The following is a 16848-nucleotide window of genomic DNA, read 5'->3' as shown; positions in this document are numbered from 1 at the left end:
AAAGCAGAAGAGCAGTAAAGACTAGACAATCAGAAGATAAAGTGGGGGGGGGGGAGAAAGAGAGAGTGAGTTTATAGTGAGGTGGGACAGAGAAAAAAATAAATACTTATTAATTGAGAAGTGTCCGAGGCCAAATCTGAACCCAGATCCTCCTGTTTCCAGGCCTGGTGCTTTATCTATTGTGCCACTTAGCTGTCCCTTGCCGTACACTTTATTAATTTGTTTATTCATTCAAAGATATTTTTATTTTCCTAATTACACACAAAAACAATGTTCTACATGCTTTTCCGAAATTATAGAATCCATATCATCTCCTTTCCTCCTCCCTCTCAGAAATAGCAAATAATTTGGTCTGGATTACATGTATTATCGTGAAAAAATACTTCCATATTGGTGACTCTTGTAAGAGAATATTCATATAAGACCAGAACCCCAAAATAAAACTATAAATAAACTAATGGATGATAGTATGTTTTGATCTGCATCTGATTCTAACAGTTCTTTCTCTGGGGGTAGATAGCATTCTTTTTCATGAGTCTTTCAGAACCATCCCAGATCATAGTACTACTGAGAGTAGCTAAGTCCCACAATTTGCTCAGCCCTTCCCCAATTGATGGACATCCCTTTAATTTCCAATTCTTTGCCACCACCAGACCAAGCTGTAACTAGAAGAGACCATCCTTACTACCTCCAGGGCCTTTGTGTCCTGTTTTTGAGGCCATGAGGATTCCTTGCTGCTCCTCACAGTTGTTGGCATTGTAGACTCCAGTTAAGGAAGTTTTATCCCAGAAAGGACAAGAGAGATTGTTTACATTTGGATCTGTTTAGCATCCCTCTTCTGAAAGAGAAAATAATCTTTCAGTATCTTCAGGTGATCAATTTCCTTGTTGGCCCATCCTAAGGGGAAGTTGATTCCTCTAGTGAAGTTCTTTCCCTTCAAACCCTGGATTCTTGAATTGTTTTTACTTTGCTATTTTGCCAAATTTTACTGCTTTGTCACTTGAGTTTTGTGGATAGTGCCTTCATTCCCATTTTTAGACATCATATAACAAATTCATATAAAAATACTCGTTTGAAATCCCTTGGAAATGCTTTCCATGTTGGGCACGTCTTAGCAAGGAAGGGAAGCTGTGACAGAGACTTCTTTTTACAGTGTCGGGGGACTCCGCTGTCACTTAGAGTTGGGAGTAAGGTAAGACTGCCTTCGCTTTTGTCATTTTTCCCGAGTCGCTTTGCTTCTCAGACAAATCCTTATCTTTGAATTAACCAGAATTCTTAAACTGAGCAAGTTTTTAGCTTGATAACCAAGATGCCTCCCTAGCTGTGGTCTAAGATGAAAACCTGAGGACTGTCAGAAATTGGTGCATCCACTAGGTGGAAATTCTTAGGCTGTTTTTTTTTTCTAATTTGTTTAATTAAGTCCCATCTGTCTTAATGGCTCCCAATTACATACTTATCCAGCCTTGTACCATGTTTTTTAGGCTGCCAAGAGAGTGATCTTACTGTCTGGGACCCCAGCCATGTCGCGGCCAGCAGAACTCTACACCCAGATAGTTGCCGTCAAGCCATTCTTCTTCCGTCAGTTCCATGATTTTGCGTTACGCTACTGTGATGCCAAAAAGGTACTTCTTCCTTCTCCCATTTTCTTAGGTAGCATACTACTTTCCTGGCCATTCTTGTACCTTTCCTTAATGTTCCCCAGTACAGAGACTATGTCATATACCAGAAGGATGTGTCCAACTGGGCAGTGGGTGGAGAGGGAGCTGGCCAAAGAGTAAAATTAAAAAGAAAACTCTGCCAGGGAAATGGGTATGAGGGTAGAGTCTGTGAGAATTTACTATAATCAATATAAGCAAAGTGCTTATTTAAAAGAAGGAAGAGGTACAAATCAGTACAAAATGAATAAATGGAGGAAAATGCAAGCTTGCTAATTCAACAACTTAAACAAAATTTTAAAAAATGGAAAAAATAGATTTGAAAAGAAAACTTAACAGCATACCAAAAATGCATCTAAAAAGAAAAACACAAACAGTATAAAAAAGGAAAGGTTGAAACAAAATTTACTACCTATGCTCTTAGAGAAGGCAAAAATGAAAAAAGTCAGGAGAGATAAATAGGAAAATTTCATTATGCTTGAAAGCACCATACACAGTGAAACAATTAGCATAATTAATCATATTAAAAACAAAGAAAACAAAAAACGGTTATAGCAATAGAGCCTTTAACAAAATATAACATGCTAAAAGCCCTAAAAGACAGTTACAGACGGGTTCCTTTTTAATATGATAAAATAAATACATATCTAGCAACCAAAAGCTAGCATCATTTGCAGTGGAGAAATACAAGAAGCTTACTTCACATGAATATAGATTAAATATTAACCCAGTCTTTAACTATCTGACTTCTCTAGAAATGCTAATAGTAGCAATAAACTGAGAAATAAACGAAAGGCATAAGCATGAGCAAAGAGGAGATATCAGGTTATCCCTATTTGTAGATAACATAATGACTTAGAAAATCAGCAAAATATCTATATAATTAGTAACTTCAGCAAAGTAGCAGAATTAATGTATTTATATAAAACAAATGCATTAGAAATGATAGCATTTATATATGGCCATAACAAAAAACAAGAGTACATATAAATAAAATCCCATTCAAAATAATTACAAAATTCTAATAGTCAACCTACCAAGATGCATTCAAGATTTTTAAAATTATAGTAATAAAATGCTTGTTGTAGAAATAAAGGCTTGTCATTGCTCATCTTTTGGATATGTCGGTATAATAAAAATGTCAATACTACCTAGATTAATTTATGGATTTAATGCTATATTGATCAGACTATCACTTTATTTGTTTAGAGAATCAGACAGAATAAAATTCACTTGGAGGAACAAAAGGTCTAGAATCTCAAGGGAATAATGAATGTCTAGATGCCTGGCAAATAGTGATTTCAGACCTCAAATCACTGCATAAAGTTATAAACACCAAAACTGCACAGTGTTAGTTAAGAAATAGAAAAATAGCCCCATGAAACAGATTAGATATATAGTTTACAGAACTCAAACTTAATAGCCCAGTGTTTGATAATCCCAAGAATAACAACAACAACAACATCTACTATTACTATTACCATTCCTCCAGGAGACTGTTCTTTGGGAAAATTCTTTGCTTCAAATATTTCTAATAAAAGTCTGACATTCCAAGACACTCAAGAAAGGAACATAAATATATAACACCCCAAAGCCATTCTCCAATAGTTTAATAATCAAAATATACAAATAAAATTTTAGAAAAGAATTATAGACTATCAGCCACCATCTGGAAGTTTGTTCCAGGTCACTAAACAAAAATTCTCTAAACAGCTGAGGTTTCACTTTAAATTGTCAAAGAGGATAGAGAACAGAAGTAGTTCATAGGCTGTGGGAAGTTAAGCATATTAATATACTGGTAGCTTAGCTATAAATCAGTCCAACAATTCTGGAGAATGATTTGGTATTATTCTTCAAAAAAAATTTTTGTGACAACAGTGTGATGCTTTGTTTGACCCATGGATCTCTCTCCTGGATTCCCTGGAAGAGATCCCACAGGAAGTCAAAGACAGAAATGGAGGCCTTGAATGTTCAGTATATTCCCAGCAGCCCTTTTTATGGCAACAAAAGTCTGGAAACAAAGTGGATGCCTTTCAGTTTAGCTAAACAAATTGCAGCATGTGAAAATAATGGAATATTATTGTACTGGAAGAAATGACAAATAGGAGCAATTCACAGAAGCTTGGGAAGGCTTGTAAGAACTGATACAGGGTGAAATAAAACTAGGAGAAAAAGACAAAGCAGCGATTGTGGAAACTGAGCCTTGTTTGAAGCTAATCCTCTGTGCCTGGGAATCTGAACCCCCTTAACCAAGGACTTAGGTTATGTGGTATAAAGAGTTTTCTTGTAATTGTAAATCTAAGCCCCCCAGAAGTCTTATCTGACAGGTGGCCCCATACAATCAACTTTTGATTGTTACTGCTACTTGGCACTTGGCAGGGTTGGTGGGACATTTCAGCACACATCATTATTAGAAATAATAGTATTTATTTATTATAAAGGTATTTTGCCAATTACATGTAACAACACATTTCCACATGAGTTTTTCAAAGTTATATGATCCAAGTGGTCTCCTTCCTGGACCTGGCAAGCAATTCAATCTGGATTATACATGGCTTATCATGCAAAACATATTTCTGTATATCAATAATAATAGTACATAGCTCTTTAAAATTGATAAAGCTCTTTAAACAAATAATAATAATAATAAGAGCTTGTATTTAGATAATGTCCACTATCAACCTTCTAGAGTGGTGCTGTTATTATTCCCATTTTATAGTTGAGAAAACAATGGAGACAAAGGTTGGACTAGATCTTAAAAGTATGCTCAAATTTGTGTTTCAAAAATAAATGAAGAAACAAACAAATAAATAAAGCTTACTGTAAAAAGGTTTAAAAAAAGAAAGCTCATTTGATGGGGGTCAAAGGGGTCAGGGGGCATAATATCTGAAAATGCCATATAAAAACCTAAAATGCTTTTTTTTTTTTTTAAAACCATACCTTCCGTCTTGGAGTCAATACTGTGTATTGGCTCCAAGGCAGAAGAGCGATAAGGGCTAGACAATGGGGATCAAGTGACTTGCCCAGGGTCACACAGCTGGGAAGTGTCTGAATCCAGATTTGAACCCAAGACCTCCCATCTCTGGGCCTGGCTCTCAATCTACTGAGCTACCCAGCTGCCCCCCTAAAATGCTTTTTAAAAAATACAACCAAGGACAAGAAGTTGAGATTTTTAAAAATATCTCTAGGGCAGAAAATTTTTCAGTCTTTTGCCATCATTCATTCCAATATTTCCTATTCCTCACAGCCATGACACTGTATGAAATGGGCATTAATATTCCCTAAATTTTTGATTCATAATTCTGGCTACTTATCTCCTGGAAGGATTGATACCACTCCAAATGCAGAGTACCCAGGTGTCTTTGGCAAGTGTAGTCAGAGCACACACAAAATAAAGCACTTCCTGGCTTGTGGGTCAATTTCTTGCTTCCTCAACATCCCCAAATGGCTATTCCCCTATTTCATATATTCCTTTTCCTCAGTTTGATACTTGGGGACTGTTTTTCGGGCTTACTGGCAGTAAATACTCAAGTCCTCATTGGCAAAAAGTAATCATTCGTCTACCAAAATGGATCAAAAGGCTTGAGCTTGGGAGATTTTTGTCAACAGCGGAAAGCCTTTCCTCCCTCCCCAGGGCCATTAAGACCATTTTAGGCAAGAGGAACAATTTTCTGTGTTGGGACCTTGGGAGGATGTTAATGGACATCAGGTGTGTTGTCTGTTAGAGAAAGTATCTATTCACCTTTTCTCCACTCTCAGTAGAAACAAGGAGAATATCTGGTTTTACTAATGATGGTAATAAGCTTTTGAATCTAGTGAAAAACACCAAGTGAGCAGGTTTCTGTTTCCTTCTGTCAGCTTTTGAGGACAGCCTGCCAAGTAAGGCCTCTTCAGTAGTCCCTTGCCATGCAGAGGACAAAATGCAATTTTCTCCCTTTCTATCAGGAGGGTTTTTTTTTGGGAGGGGGAGCTTTTTGTTTATTATTATTTTTGTAACTAAATATTATTATTAATCTGCTCTTTCCCCTCCTCCTCATTAAACAAATTTAGAAAAGAAAAATCAAGTCCTCCGTGCATAGCTGCTTAGTCCAACAAATCAACTCCTTCTGAAAATGTTATGTCTACATAACACTGTAAAATGTTATCACTTTAGTGGTATTACCTCCTGTCCGGAGACTAGTGGCTGGCTTCATTTTCATTCTTTTGGGCCTGGGGTTCATCAATGTGTGTTCCAAAGCCTTTCAAAGGTATTTTTTTCTATACTGTTATCAGCATATAAATTGCTCTCTTACTCATCCTCTTCTCACTTGGCATCAGTTTCTAGAAATCTTCCCAGTTTCCTCTGAGATTGTCCAGTTCATTTCTGATGGTGCAATAATAATCTATTACATTCATGTTCTATTTGTTTATCTGTTCTCCAATCAGAGGACACCTCCTTAGTTTCTACTTTTTGACTACCCTGAACAGAGCTGCTATCATTTTATTCTTCTCTCAGCCCAAATGTTGGGGAAGTTCTTTATATTGAAATAAAATCTATTTCTTTAAAACATCTCCCTATTGGTCCTAGTTTTGCCCTCTGGAGCCCCAGAGAACACCTAATTCCACTTCCACGTGACAGGTTCTTCGCTCTTCAGAAAAGAGCTATTGTGGACACATCTGAGATTTCTCATTTTTCAGGCAAAACTTAAGCTTATGTTGATCCAAGAAGTAAGAAGGAAGGACCAGGTGTGGAAGGGTACAAGTGTGTACATTGTGAAACCAAAACATTAATAATATTAAAAACAATAACAATGATAATAATGATGACACTAATATTAGCATTAAAAGAATGGAATCAAAAGGTCCGCCATGGGTGGCAACTGCCTAAACCACCCCAAACAGTAATGACAACAAAGACACATTGAACAACTGGCTTAATTATTTGGATTTAATTATAAAATGGAGGCATTTGTGCTGGCAATTCAGAATCAGGTCATTGCTATCAGAAATTAGATAGATTATTCTTAAGGATCTAGAAATAATAGATCACTGCAGATTAAGCAGAGAAACCGTATAATGATATATCACTGCAGCCTGCAAAAATTTAGCCTCTGACAACCTAGTTAGATGCAACCTGGTGGCTAGAATTATGCATCCAAAGCTCACTGTTTTTTATAAACTGAACAGATGACAAAGCCACCCCCCTGTCTACAAATACAGGCTTCAAAGTATTCTTGAAGAGTCAACTATAATTCTGCTGAAACCAGACCACTTTCATAGATGAAACCTGTCTGGATAGATACCTTTGATCCACAAAAATTTAAGAACACTTTAAATAAATGTCCCACTAAATACTCATTATCTCTAAGCTACGTGGAATGAAAAACTTCCAAAATAGAGAGAGTAGGAGAAGAAATCAAAATCATGTTGGAATAAGATGAGGGGTTTGTGTGTGAGTTTGTGTGTGTGCTATTCTCGTTGTTCTGACTACTAACGGGGTTGTCTCCAAAATGCTTTCAAGGACCGAGTCAGCTCCAAGCCAAGGGAAGCATCAGAGAATGATTTGGGGCCTTTTCTCCCATTTTTATCGAAATCTCCTCCTGTCCTCAGTAATCTAGTGCTCCTTTTATGGTCAATAGCATGTGTCTGTTTCTAGACGTCAAAAAGAAGGTAGGATGCCAAAGAGGTGTCCAAAGGGACTCCCTGAGGACCTCTAGTTCCTTTTTAGGAGAGTGTTTCTGACCCTTCAGTTTGTTTGCTCCATCCATGATTCCACAGAACCCCTGATGAAATATGCTGCCCACTCCTGATGGAGAAGGAGGTGACAGACTCTAGCTCTCCATCAAGACATTTTTTTTGGACATGGCTAGTGTGGGAACTTGTTTCAAGAGTTTTGTTTTTGTTTTCTTTTTCAGCAGGGTGGTGAGAGGGAGAGAAAGTGAATTTTTGTTCATTTAAAAAAATAAATGAGGAAATTTGACCTCCTTTAAAAAAATAATTAAAAAAAAAAACTTACCTTCTTTCTAAGAGTTTATGACTAAATATTGGTTCCAAGACAGAAGAGCAGTAAAGGCTGGGCAATGGGTGGTCTGAAGTGCCTGAGGCCATATTTGAACCCAGGACTGCCCTTCTCTAGGCTCTTAATTGTTTCAAGAGTTTTATTTTTCTTTCTTTTTTATCAGAGTGGTGAGAGGGAGAGAAAGTGAATTTTTGTTCATCTAAAAATGAATAAGAGGAACAGTTTGATCTTTTAAAAAGTTTTTAAAAGTTTAATTAATTAAAAAAAAAAAAAACCCTTACCTTCCTTCTAAGAATTGATACTAAATATTGCTTCCAAGGCAGAAGAGCAGTAAGGGCTGAGCAAGGGGGGTCTGAAGTGCCTGAGGCCACATTTGAACCCAGGACCTCCCATCTCCAGGCCCAGCTCTCAATCTTCCATGCCACCTAGCTGCCTTCTGGCATCTCTGTTTCTAACCTCTGCTATTTCTCTCCCTTGATTCTCCACAGCTGCCTTGGGGATGGGATTATTCTGGCTCTTCCAATCTTGGGGAGCTGAAACTTCTCCTTGAGGAGTCTGTTATGCTCCGACGGCTCAAGTCTGATGTCCTCTCCCAGCTCCCAGCCAAGCAGCGCAAGATGGTGGTGGTGGCCCTAGGGCAGATGAGTGCCAAGACCAGAGCCAGCCTGGCTGCCGCAGCAAAGGAAATGGCCACAGAGAAGACGAGCGTGAGTCTATGATGGAGGACTATGGTGCAAGCGCTACCAGTTTCTAGGGGCTCTTTTCTTTCTTCTTCCCTTTTCCCTCTAAGAGCTGGCCTGAAGACGGGCCTCGATGGGTGACCCTGGGCAAGTCCTTAGGCCTTCCCACTTTTCTGCCTGGGAAACAATACACAGTATTGATTCCCAGATGGAAGATAAGAGTTTAAAAAAATGAAGTGTTTCTGAACTTGGTTTGAAATAGCTTTCCATCTGATTTACAGTATTTTCCCAGAAAGCAGGCCTTGTTTCCCAGCATCCCCTCCTTCTACAAGACGTACTTACTTGTCCGAGATTCCGTGAACCAGGACAAGCTGATGATCATTCGGAGGATGCACTTAAAGCTTTCACTCTCGGATCCTGTTTTCTGATTATGAATTATCAAAGAAACGTAAAATCCTCTTCCGTGCTATTTTTACATTAAGGGATCCCGGGCTGTGGCCTGACTCTTTAAGAATGTGCCCGTCTGGCCTATGAAGATCATGTGTTTGAGAAGGCCCAACGGCCCACTCTCCAGGTGCAATGGATGATGGGAAAGTACTTCTGTAAATTAACCGTCCTGACTCGGCCGTCCTCCGTTCACCGTGTTCAGCGCGGTGTCAGGAGTCCCTGAGACCCTGCGGGCCAGAGCCTTCGGGGTGATCCCAGGACAAATGGGCCGGACACAGTAACTCCAAGTCCCTTGCATCATTCTTCTTTTGAGTCCCTGCAGGCAAAATAGACTGGTCAGAAAATGGCAAGTGCACGAGTGGCTCTCCAAGTCTGATCTCATTCATGCTACCAAGAGTTCTGCATGCCGGCCCAGGGACCATCGTTGGGATCTTAGAAGCCATCCAGGCCAGCCCCCTCCTCTAACCGATAAGGAAACAGAGCCAGAGGCACTGTGATGTGCCCAATGGCACACAAGGTAGCAAGGAGCAGATCTTGGGTTTGAATCCAGGTCCTCAAGCTCCAAAGGTAATGCTTTCTTCTCTGCAGCCCCAAATGAACAAGGTTTCTGCCCTATGTAGTTTGTAATCTTAGACCAACAATGCAGATATGGACATAGACAATAAAAAAATCCCCAAATACAAGAATTAAGTAAGAATTCATCCATCAATCAGCATTTATTAAATAGGAAGAAAACAAGCATTTATGAAACATCTGTTATAGAACAGGAACTGTGCTAAATGCTTTACAATTATTATCTCATTTGATCTTCACAACCCTGGGAGATAGATGCTATTATTATCCCCATTTTACAGATGGACAAACTGAGGCAGACAAATTATGTTATTTCCTCAGAGTTAGACAGTGAGGAAGTGTCTGAGGCTGGATTTGAACTCAGATCTTCCTGACTCTGGGCAGAGCACTCTATCTGCAGTGCCGTCTTTCTCCTTCATTGTGCCTGGCATTTGGGGCTCAAAGGCAAAAATGAAATAGGGACTGCCTTCAAAGAACTTATATTTCAGGGTAAGGAGACAACATATACCTATATAAGCTTATATTATGCAGAGGAATAACTGCAATCCACCATCTAACATTTACTCCATGTTCATCATTAATTGACCATTCCCAGGTTTAGTAGTTAATGAGTGTTTCCCACTTGCTATGGATTGTATGAAAGTTTAATGATGACAGAACCTGAGGGAGCAGGGACTGTGTCCCGTCTTTCTCCAGGGTGCTCAGCCACGGGCCCCAGAAAGTAGGAACAACTGGAACGTTGCTTCTTCGCGGCACTAAGAAAAGGCTTTGAGATCCTGGGTTGAAAGGGTTAAAAACGAAGGCACCCATTGTTTTTGGCCAAATGGGAGCCATTATGAATCTAGGGAAGACCGTTTCTCCCCACTCCCCGTCTCTCCTATTTTAAAGTTGCTTTTTAAGTCCAAAATCTCCCTGTAATTTTGTTCATCACATTTGTTCCAGCAGAGCCAGGCAAACCTGTCAAGAATCCATTCTTTCTTTGTTGTCTCATGCTCTTCCATCTGGGAAGAAGACATTTTTTTTAAAAAGCTCTAAATCCCAGAAGCCAAGGTGAAGCAGCCAATTTATAAAATATCATGTATAATGAAAGGCTTTTTTATATCTTGGCTGAAATAATAGGTATCGCTTCACAGGCTGGAGCAGAGCTGAACATAATCAACTTTTGTCCAAAGCCATTTCTTTGATCAGTAAGACCAATGGCTGAAAAATGGAACCCAGCCACACAGACTCCTCCATGGCAGTAACATTTTACCCCCTTAGCCATTGGACAAAAAGTTCACATTTCTAGCATTTAAAAAAAAAAATTCTGGGGCAGGTAGGTGGGTTAATGGATGGGGAACCAGACCCTGAGCTAGTCACTTACACCTCTTACCACCCCCCCCCCCCACTCCCAATTGCCTAGCTTTTACCACTCTTCTGCCTTGGAACCAATAGTCAGTATTTATTCTAAATAATAATAATACAATTCTGTGTCTTGAATTGATCTTAATGAATTCCTAATGGAGAAGCATTAAGTATAGTGAAGGGAACCCTGGATTTGGAATCAGAAGGCCAGGATTTAAGACCTAGGACCACCTGTAAGTGCCTTCTTCTCCCTGAGACCTGGTTTCTCCAAGTAAATGTAAATTTAAAACAGGGAATAATAAATACAGGCTGTGCCCATTTCACAGTTATTATAAAGACCAAATGAGATAATGTGTGTGTGTGTGTGTGTGTGTATATATATATATACACATGTATATATTTTTTAAGAATCATAAACCACTATACTAAGGCAAGTAAAGTATTATCTTAAAAAATAAACAAAAAAACCTGGAAAACTGGACACAAGTTAGCCAAAGCTCTCTATTAAGGAAGGGATGGAGTAGTGAGTAAGGAAGAAGTAGATCAGAAGTAAAATAAATAGAATAAGGCTGGAAGATTAGTTTTCTCCAAGATGTAATGGGTAAAGGGTTTCTAAGGGCTTTTTTTTAACCATTTTTAAAAAAAATCTTTACCTTCCATTTTAGAATCAATGCTAAGTTTTAGTTCCAAGGCAAAAGAGTTGCAAGGGCTAGGCAATTGCAGTTAAGTTTAAGTTCAGTTAAGGCTAAGCCCAACTTCTCACACCTAGGACGTATCTGAGGCTAGATTTGAACCTAGGACTTCTTATCTCCAAGCCTGGCCCTGTATCCACTGAGCCCCATAGCTACCTCCTCTAATGGTATTCTGTGGCCTCTGCCTACATTTCCTCCTACCCTTGCCCATATTCTTCTAGGATAAGGGGATTAAGTGCCATTGCTGGTATGGGACATTTGATTTCAACAAACATTTATTCACTCGCTGGCATGTACCTAGCAAGAGGCAGCTTGTCATGGGCTGAATGTTGTCCTTTATCCAGAGAGAGGCAGTACTGGGAAATGTGGGGTGCCATTTAAAAAAAACCAAGCCATGCCTCGATATCACAACATCCAGGCTAAAGGACTCTGGACAAGTATTTCACTTTTTAGTGCCCCATGCGAGGCTGTTAGGAATGTAAGTTTCCTCATCAGGAGCTCCCCAAACACCAGGAGCCAAATCATGGGATCATGAAATCAGTCTAAGAAAAATGCTTGGAATGCTCTGCTGGGTTGTGGGAGTCCAAGGGCCAAGCTGCCAAGGGCCTTCCTTGACCCTAGGGAGCTTATATTCTACCGAGCTGGAGTGGACAGACCCAGGACAACATCCGGAGGGGAGACAGTGGATGTTTTAGTCTGAAAAATGACTGGAAAATGGACATCCCAGTCGAGGAAGACACAGCCCACACTGGAGATCCCTGTTCTGGGCTCTGTGGCACCAGGCAGATTACTTAGCACAGGGCCAGTATGATCCACAGATGCCCAGAGCACAGACGACCTAGAGAAGAGCCGATGGGGAAGGTATCTAGTGACAGGGACCACTTCCACGTTCTGCTCCTCAGAGTGCCTCCGTGGTCGCCATTGCATGTGGTCTTTCACTCCACCCTGCCGGGAGCCCCATCCACAGAAGAGAGGACTGCCCAGAAGTAACTCCCACCGGGTCATTTTCAGAGCCAGCATCAGAACCGAGGACTCATCCAACCCACAAGCGTCTATTAAGCACCCGCTGAGTCCCGGGCATTCAAAGGAGGATAGAAGGCAGCCCCTGCTTTAGTGACACTTGGGCTGATGGGGGACACCATGTGCACACAGACACAGGAAACACCGCAGAGATCACAGGCAATGATGGAAGGGAATTGGGAAGGGCCATCAGGACTGAAGGGACTTTGGATTTTCAGGTCTTTGAGCGCAGAGGCTGGCTTTTGCCTTGGTGTCCTCAGCACCCGGCACAGTGCCTGGCACATAGTAGGTGGTTTTTGTTTTTAAACCCTTCTGAGAATTGGTACTAAGTATGGGTTCTAAGGCAGAAGAGTGATAAGGGCTAGGCAGTGGGGGTTATGTGACTTGTCCAGGGTCACCCAGCTAGGAAGTGTCTGAGGTCAGATTGAAGCCACACTCCTCCCTACTAAGGCTCCTTAGCTGCCCCACATAGTGGGTATTGCTTTTGGACCAATTAATATGAATGAAATCAGGGAAGCCAGAAAACAGATGTGGAGAGAGAAAATTCCTGGCATGGGGGACGACTGCTGAAGACGCTGAGAGCGCTGGGAGGAACAGCCAGAAGGCCAGTGGCACTGGACCCCAGATTGGAGGGAGCTATAAGAAGGACAGAAAAGAGCAACGGGGTGGCTCAGGGATAGAGAGCCAGGCCTGAAGATGGGAGGTCTTGGGTTCAAATGTGGCCTCAGCTGTGTGACCCTGGACAAGTCACTTAACCCCCATTACCTAGCCCTTACCACTCTCCTGCCTCAGAACCAATTCATAACATTGATTCTAAGATGGAAATTAAAAGAGAAGAAGCGATAGGGAGCCAATGGCATCTATTGAAGGGAGCAGACGGGGAGATTAAGATAGCTCTACTCGGAGGTTTGCCGGAGCCTATTGTGAGCACTTACATCTCAGAAACTGGCCTTTGCTACAAATCAGGGCTTGATGTACTGCTTTGTTGATTGTCTAGACTTATGAAAGTGACAGAGAAAAAATGTTGATGATGCAGATGAAGCTGCATTATTAAATGCATTATGAAGTAAGGCAGATTAAAAATGTACACCATCATGGGTACTTTCCTTACCAGCATGCCTGGGAGCATTCTGACCGCTGAATGCAGGGCTGGCCTTGAGGTGGGGAGCCCGACCAGCGGAAATTGGCACAGGGTGATGAGGGTCCGCTCCAGGGAGGGTGCTGGCTATGTCCCTGGGCCTTGTTTGATCCCCAGGAGCACCCACAGCAGGGATGATTAGGTCAGTCTATCCCCAAATCAGGAATCTGGTCAGAGTTAAGCTCTGGATCTTCCTGTCCACAGAGGCGGCAGCAGAAGGAAGCCCTGCTCCTTTTCTTCCACAGAACAGCAGAAGCGAAAATCCAGCCTGCCACGTAAGTGCTCGGCCAGCGTCGGGGCCTTCTAAGGACTGTGTTGTCCAGTTCTTGCTCCTGCCTGTCTTCCAGAGATTATGGCTGGCTTGGAAGCGAGGGTTGGATAACCGTGCCCTCCTGTCCCAGAGATGTGACCAGCATCAGGCTGGTTTGGGGCTGCGATGCCAGGCTATCCTCCCTTGCTTCCAGGAAGTCTTATTCCAAATCTGAGATGAGGTCAGAGGGTGGTTGCTGCCACTGAGGCTCTTATCTGCCGTCTGTCTGACCAGGCCCCAGCAGAGTGCCAAGTGGCCAGGACAATCTACCTGCATGGTATGGAGCAGGATGCAACTACCTTACCACTCATCATTTCCCAGGACCCTGGGACAGCTCATCCTGTGCCTGGATGGGTCTCTTTCCCTGCTCTTTTTCTACTAATACATGTTTGTCCTTAGCTCTCTTTTGCCATATCAGTCAAGTAAAAAAATCAACATATATTAAGCACCTACTCTGTGCCAGGCACTCTGCTAAGCCCTGGGGATACAGAAAGAGGTCAAAGATGGCCCCCATCTCTGCTCTGTGACCTGCCTCACAACCTTTCTTTTCCTTTCTCCACACGCCCAATTTGGACCTGAGATTTTTTTAAAGTGACACCCAAAAAAACCTGCCAGGGAGCTAAGAGCAAGACTGGTGGACTCTCTTGCGTGTCCTTGTCAAACTCAGAAAGCACCCCAGACAGACAAAGCATTTACTTAAAGAGTAAATGGCCACTTACTCACAGGCAATTGAAATCAGCTGTCCTCATGAACCAAAAGCAATGCAAATTTTATCTGGGGATTATTCACCTGTCTTTGGCTTTCTGTTCTAAATCCTCCCCCATTTTCTGCTCTTAAGAGAGGAGGAAACCTACATTCTTTCATTCTCAGTGTGAGTGAAACTTGGAGGTGTTCTGTCGACATGCAATTTAAATTTAGTTGGCGTTTTATTGTTTAGAAACCACAGAAAATTCTGGTGCCAGAATGATTCAAATGATGAAATTGTGAATTTAGTGTGGGTAAGTAGTGCCAGAGTGACAGCTGGAAGGCCTGGTGTCTGTGGGTAAATGGAAGAGCCCCAGCCCCTCACACCAACCCCAAGTGACCTCTCCTGCCATCTTGTCAGGGTGGTGAGAAGAGAGTTCTCCATGCCATTGGGACCTGTAGTTCTCCATAAAGAAGCCAAGGAGTTTTAGCCAGTTCTCCTTCACCCTCTGTTCAATGCCCTTTTCATTTATGACTCTGTTAGGATACTAATGAACTCCAGATGTGGTTTTTATTAGCGTGGGAACTTATCCACTAGAAACTGATTTGAATTGCCCCCACTGTCCCATTTCTCATAGGCTACTGAACAACAGATGGTAAGGATGTGTGCTCTCTCCTTACTGAAGCTAATGACCTACAAACCCTGGTGTCATGTCGGTAGCTTCCTCCCCAGGCCCTGGGCCCAGAGCCACCTCATTCCCTTGGAAGTTTTTAATTCAGCCATTTGCCTCAAGTCATAAATAACTTGGCACGTGTAAGATAGTTACCAAAAATCCTCAGAAATGAACTGGTAAAAATATGTGTAACCTAAATATCCTCAACCTAATGGAAACTGGACAGGGAACCTTCAAGAAATGGCATTATTTCTGCCTCTCCTTCTTGGAAAGCTGAGGATATCGAGGAGACAGGCAGATGAACTAGGGAAGAGTAGCTTGGGTCCATACTTTTTGGCAATCCAGGAGAACTAGAGGGCTTTGTGACTTTTTAAAAAGAAAAACTCTCAGAAGTACAACTTAAATCATTAGGAGAAAGGAAAAGCCTTTAATTTTATAACTGATTGGATGACCTGTGACTTTTCTTCTATCCTCATCATAGGATTTAGAACTGGGAAGGGAACTTAGAAATTAAAACCACTTTATTCTATAGATGAAGAAAGTTATGGTCACAAAGTTGACAGGCCTGCCCTAGGTTTCATCCTCGATGCTCAAATGAATGAATTGGCCACTAGCTCAAACAGCTGCAACTGAATTTTACTCTGGGACATTTGTTCAACAGATATTATTGAGTACCTATTGTGTACAGGGCATGGTGTTAGGTGCTAGTTACAGATATTTAGAGGCACAGAATCAATTCTGAAAGAACTTATAATTTAGTTGGAACTGGGGGTAAGGAAAGGAGAATACAAAGAATCAGGGATTATCTACTGATAATTATATCTTTGTTCTACTAAAGATTTATGTGATCACCTCAGGGGCCCCTGGATCTTAGAACCATTTATGTGGCTTCATTGTTTTGACTTTCTGTATCCAAGACCAAAACTTCCAGAAAGCCTCTATCACTGACTCAGCTCCTCAAGGAAGCAAACTGCCTGATGTGCCCTTTTAGCCTACATTCTTCTTGTAGGTTATCAAATCACTTCTTGCTATCCAGTTTTCTGCTTTCAGCAAGAAGGTGCCTACTGGAAGATATTGCTAGCTTAGGCATGATGTTACGACTAAATTATTATCACTAGAGATTGTGATGCCAGAGGGAACTAAGAGTCCCTAGGTGAGGGCCACAGCCCAACTCTGGCCACGTCAGGGATCCCCCTTCAACAGATGAACAATTCTGTGATGAGGATTTTGTTGTTGTAAATGCAGGGACTATATCCTGGATTTATTGGAAAGTGGAAGAGAGAAGCTCCTAGTATTTGCACATCACAAGCTAGTCCTGGATGCCCTCAGCGATGAGCTGGAGAAAAAGGTAAGTGAGCAGTGCAATCTGACACAATTCCTACTCCTCTAGCTGGGGATGAGGAACCAAAGCTTGAAAGGTCTACGAGAGAGAGGGGACAGATAAAAAGAAACACTACTTCCTCTCTTGGGTAGTGCTACACAAGGCAAGGTGAGAGATTTGATCAAGGTCCAGAGCTGAAAGGTAAGGAGAAAATCCCCTTCAGTCTCTTATAAGACACACACTATTTCAAGCAAGAATTTGAGTTGAAGTGGAAACAAAAGTCTTTGCTTTTTTTTCAGGCGGCTCCAGCAA

The 16848-nt window shown here is 41.5% G+C and overlaps 1 protein-coding gene and 1 long non-coding RNA gene across 4 annotated transcripts in view; one reads left to right on the top strand and one right to left on the bottom strand.

Moving 5' to 3' along the window:
- Positions 1 to 16848, top strand: part of SMARCAL1 (SWI/SNF related, matrix associated, actin dependent regulator of chromatin, subfamily a like 1) — a 75256-nt gene that overhangs the window by 48257 nt on the left and 10151 nt on the right. For all 3 annotated transcript variants that reach the window (XM_007501766.3, XM_007501768.3, XM_001367852.4), the window contains exons 10-13: positions 1482 to 1622; positions 8142 to 8360; positions 13752 to 13822; positions 16461 to 16563. In XM_007501766.3, the coding sequence (XP_007501828.2) occupies positions 1482 to 1622; positions 8142 to 8360; positions 13752 to 13822; positions 16461 to 16563 (534 nt within the window). The remainder of the gene's footprint in view (positions 1 to 1481; positions 1623 to 8141; positions 8361 to 13751; positions 13823 to 16460; positions 16564 to 16848) is intronic.
- The window catches only part of LOC103105750 (uncharacterized), a 32229-nt gene continuing 23739 nt past the window's right edge, over positions 8359 to 16848 (bottom strand). Inside the window, exon 4 of the long non-coding RNA XR_001624316.2 lies at positions 8359 to 9096. This is a non-coding gene — a long non-coding RNA (uncharacterized LOC103105750). The remainder of the gene's footprint in view (positions 9097 to 16848) is intronic.

This window comes from Monodelphis domestica, chromosome 8 (assembly GCF_027887165.1).
Source record: "Monodelphis domestica isolate mMonDom1 chromosome 8, mMonDom1.pri, whole genome shotgun sequence".
Lineage (NCBI taxonomy): Eukaryota > Metazoa > Chordata > Mammalia > Didelphimorphia > Didelphidae > Monodelphis > Monodelphis domestica.
Note: the sequence above shows the minus strand (reverse complement) of the source record. Positions and strands in the feature narration are given on the sequence as shown.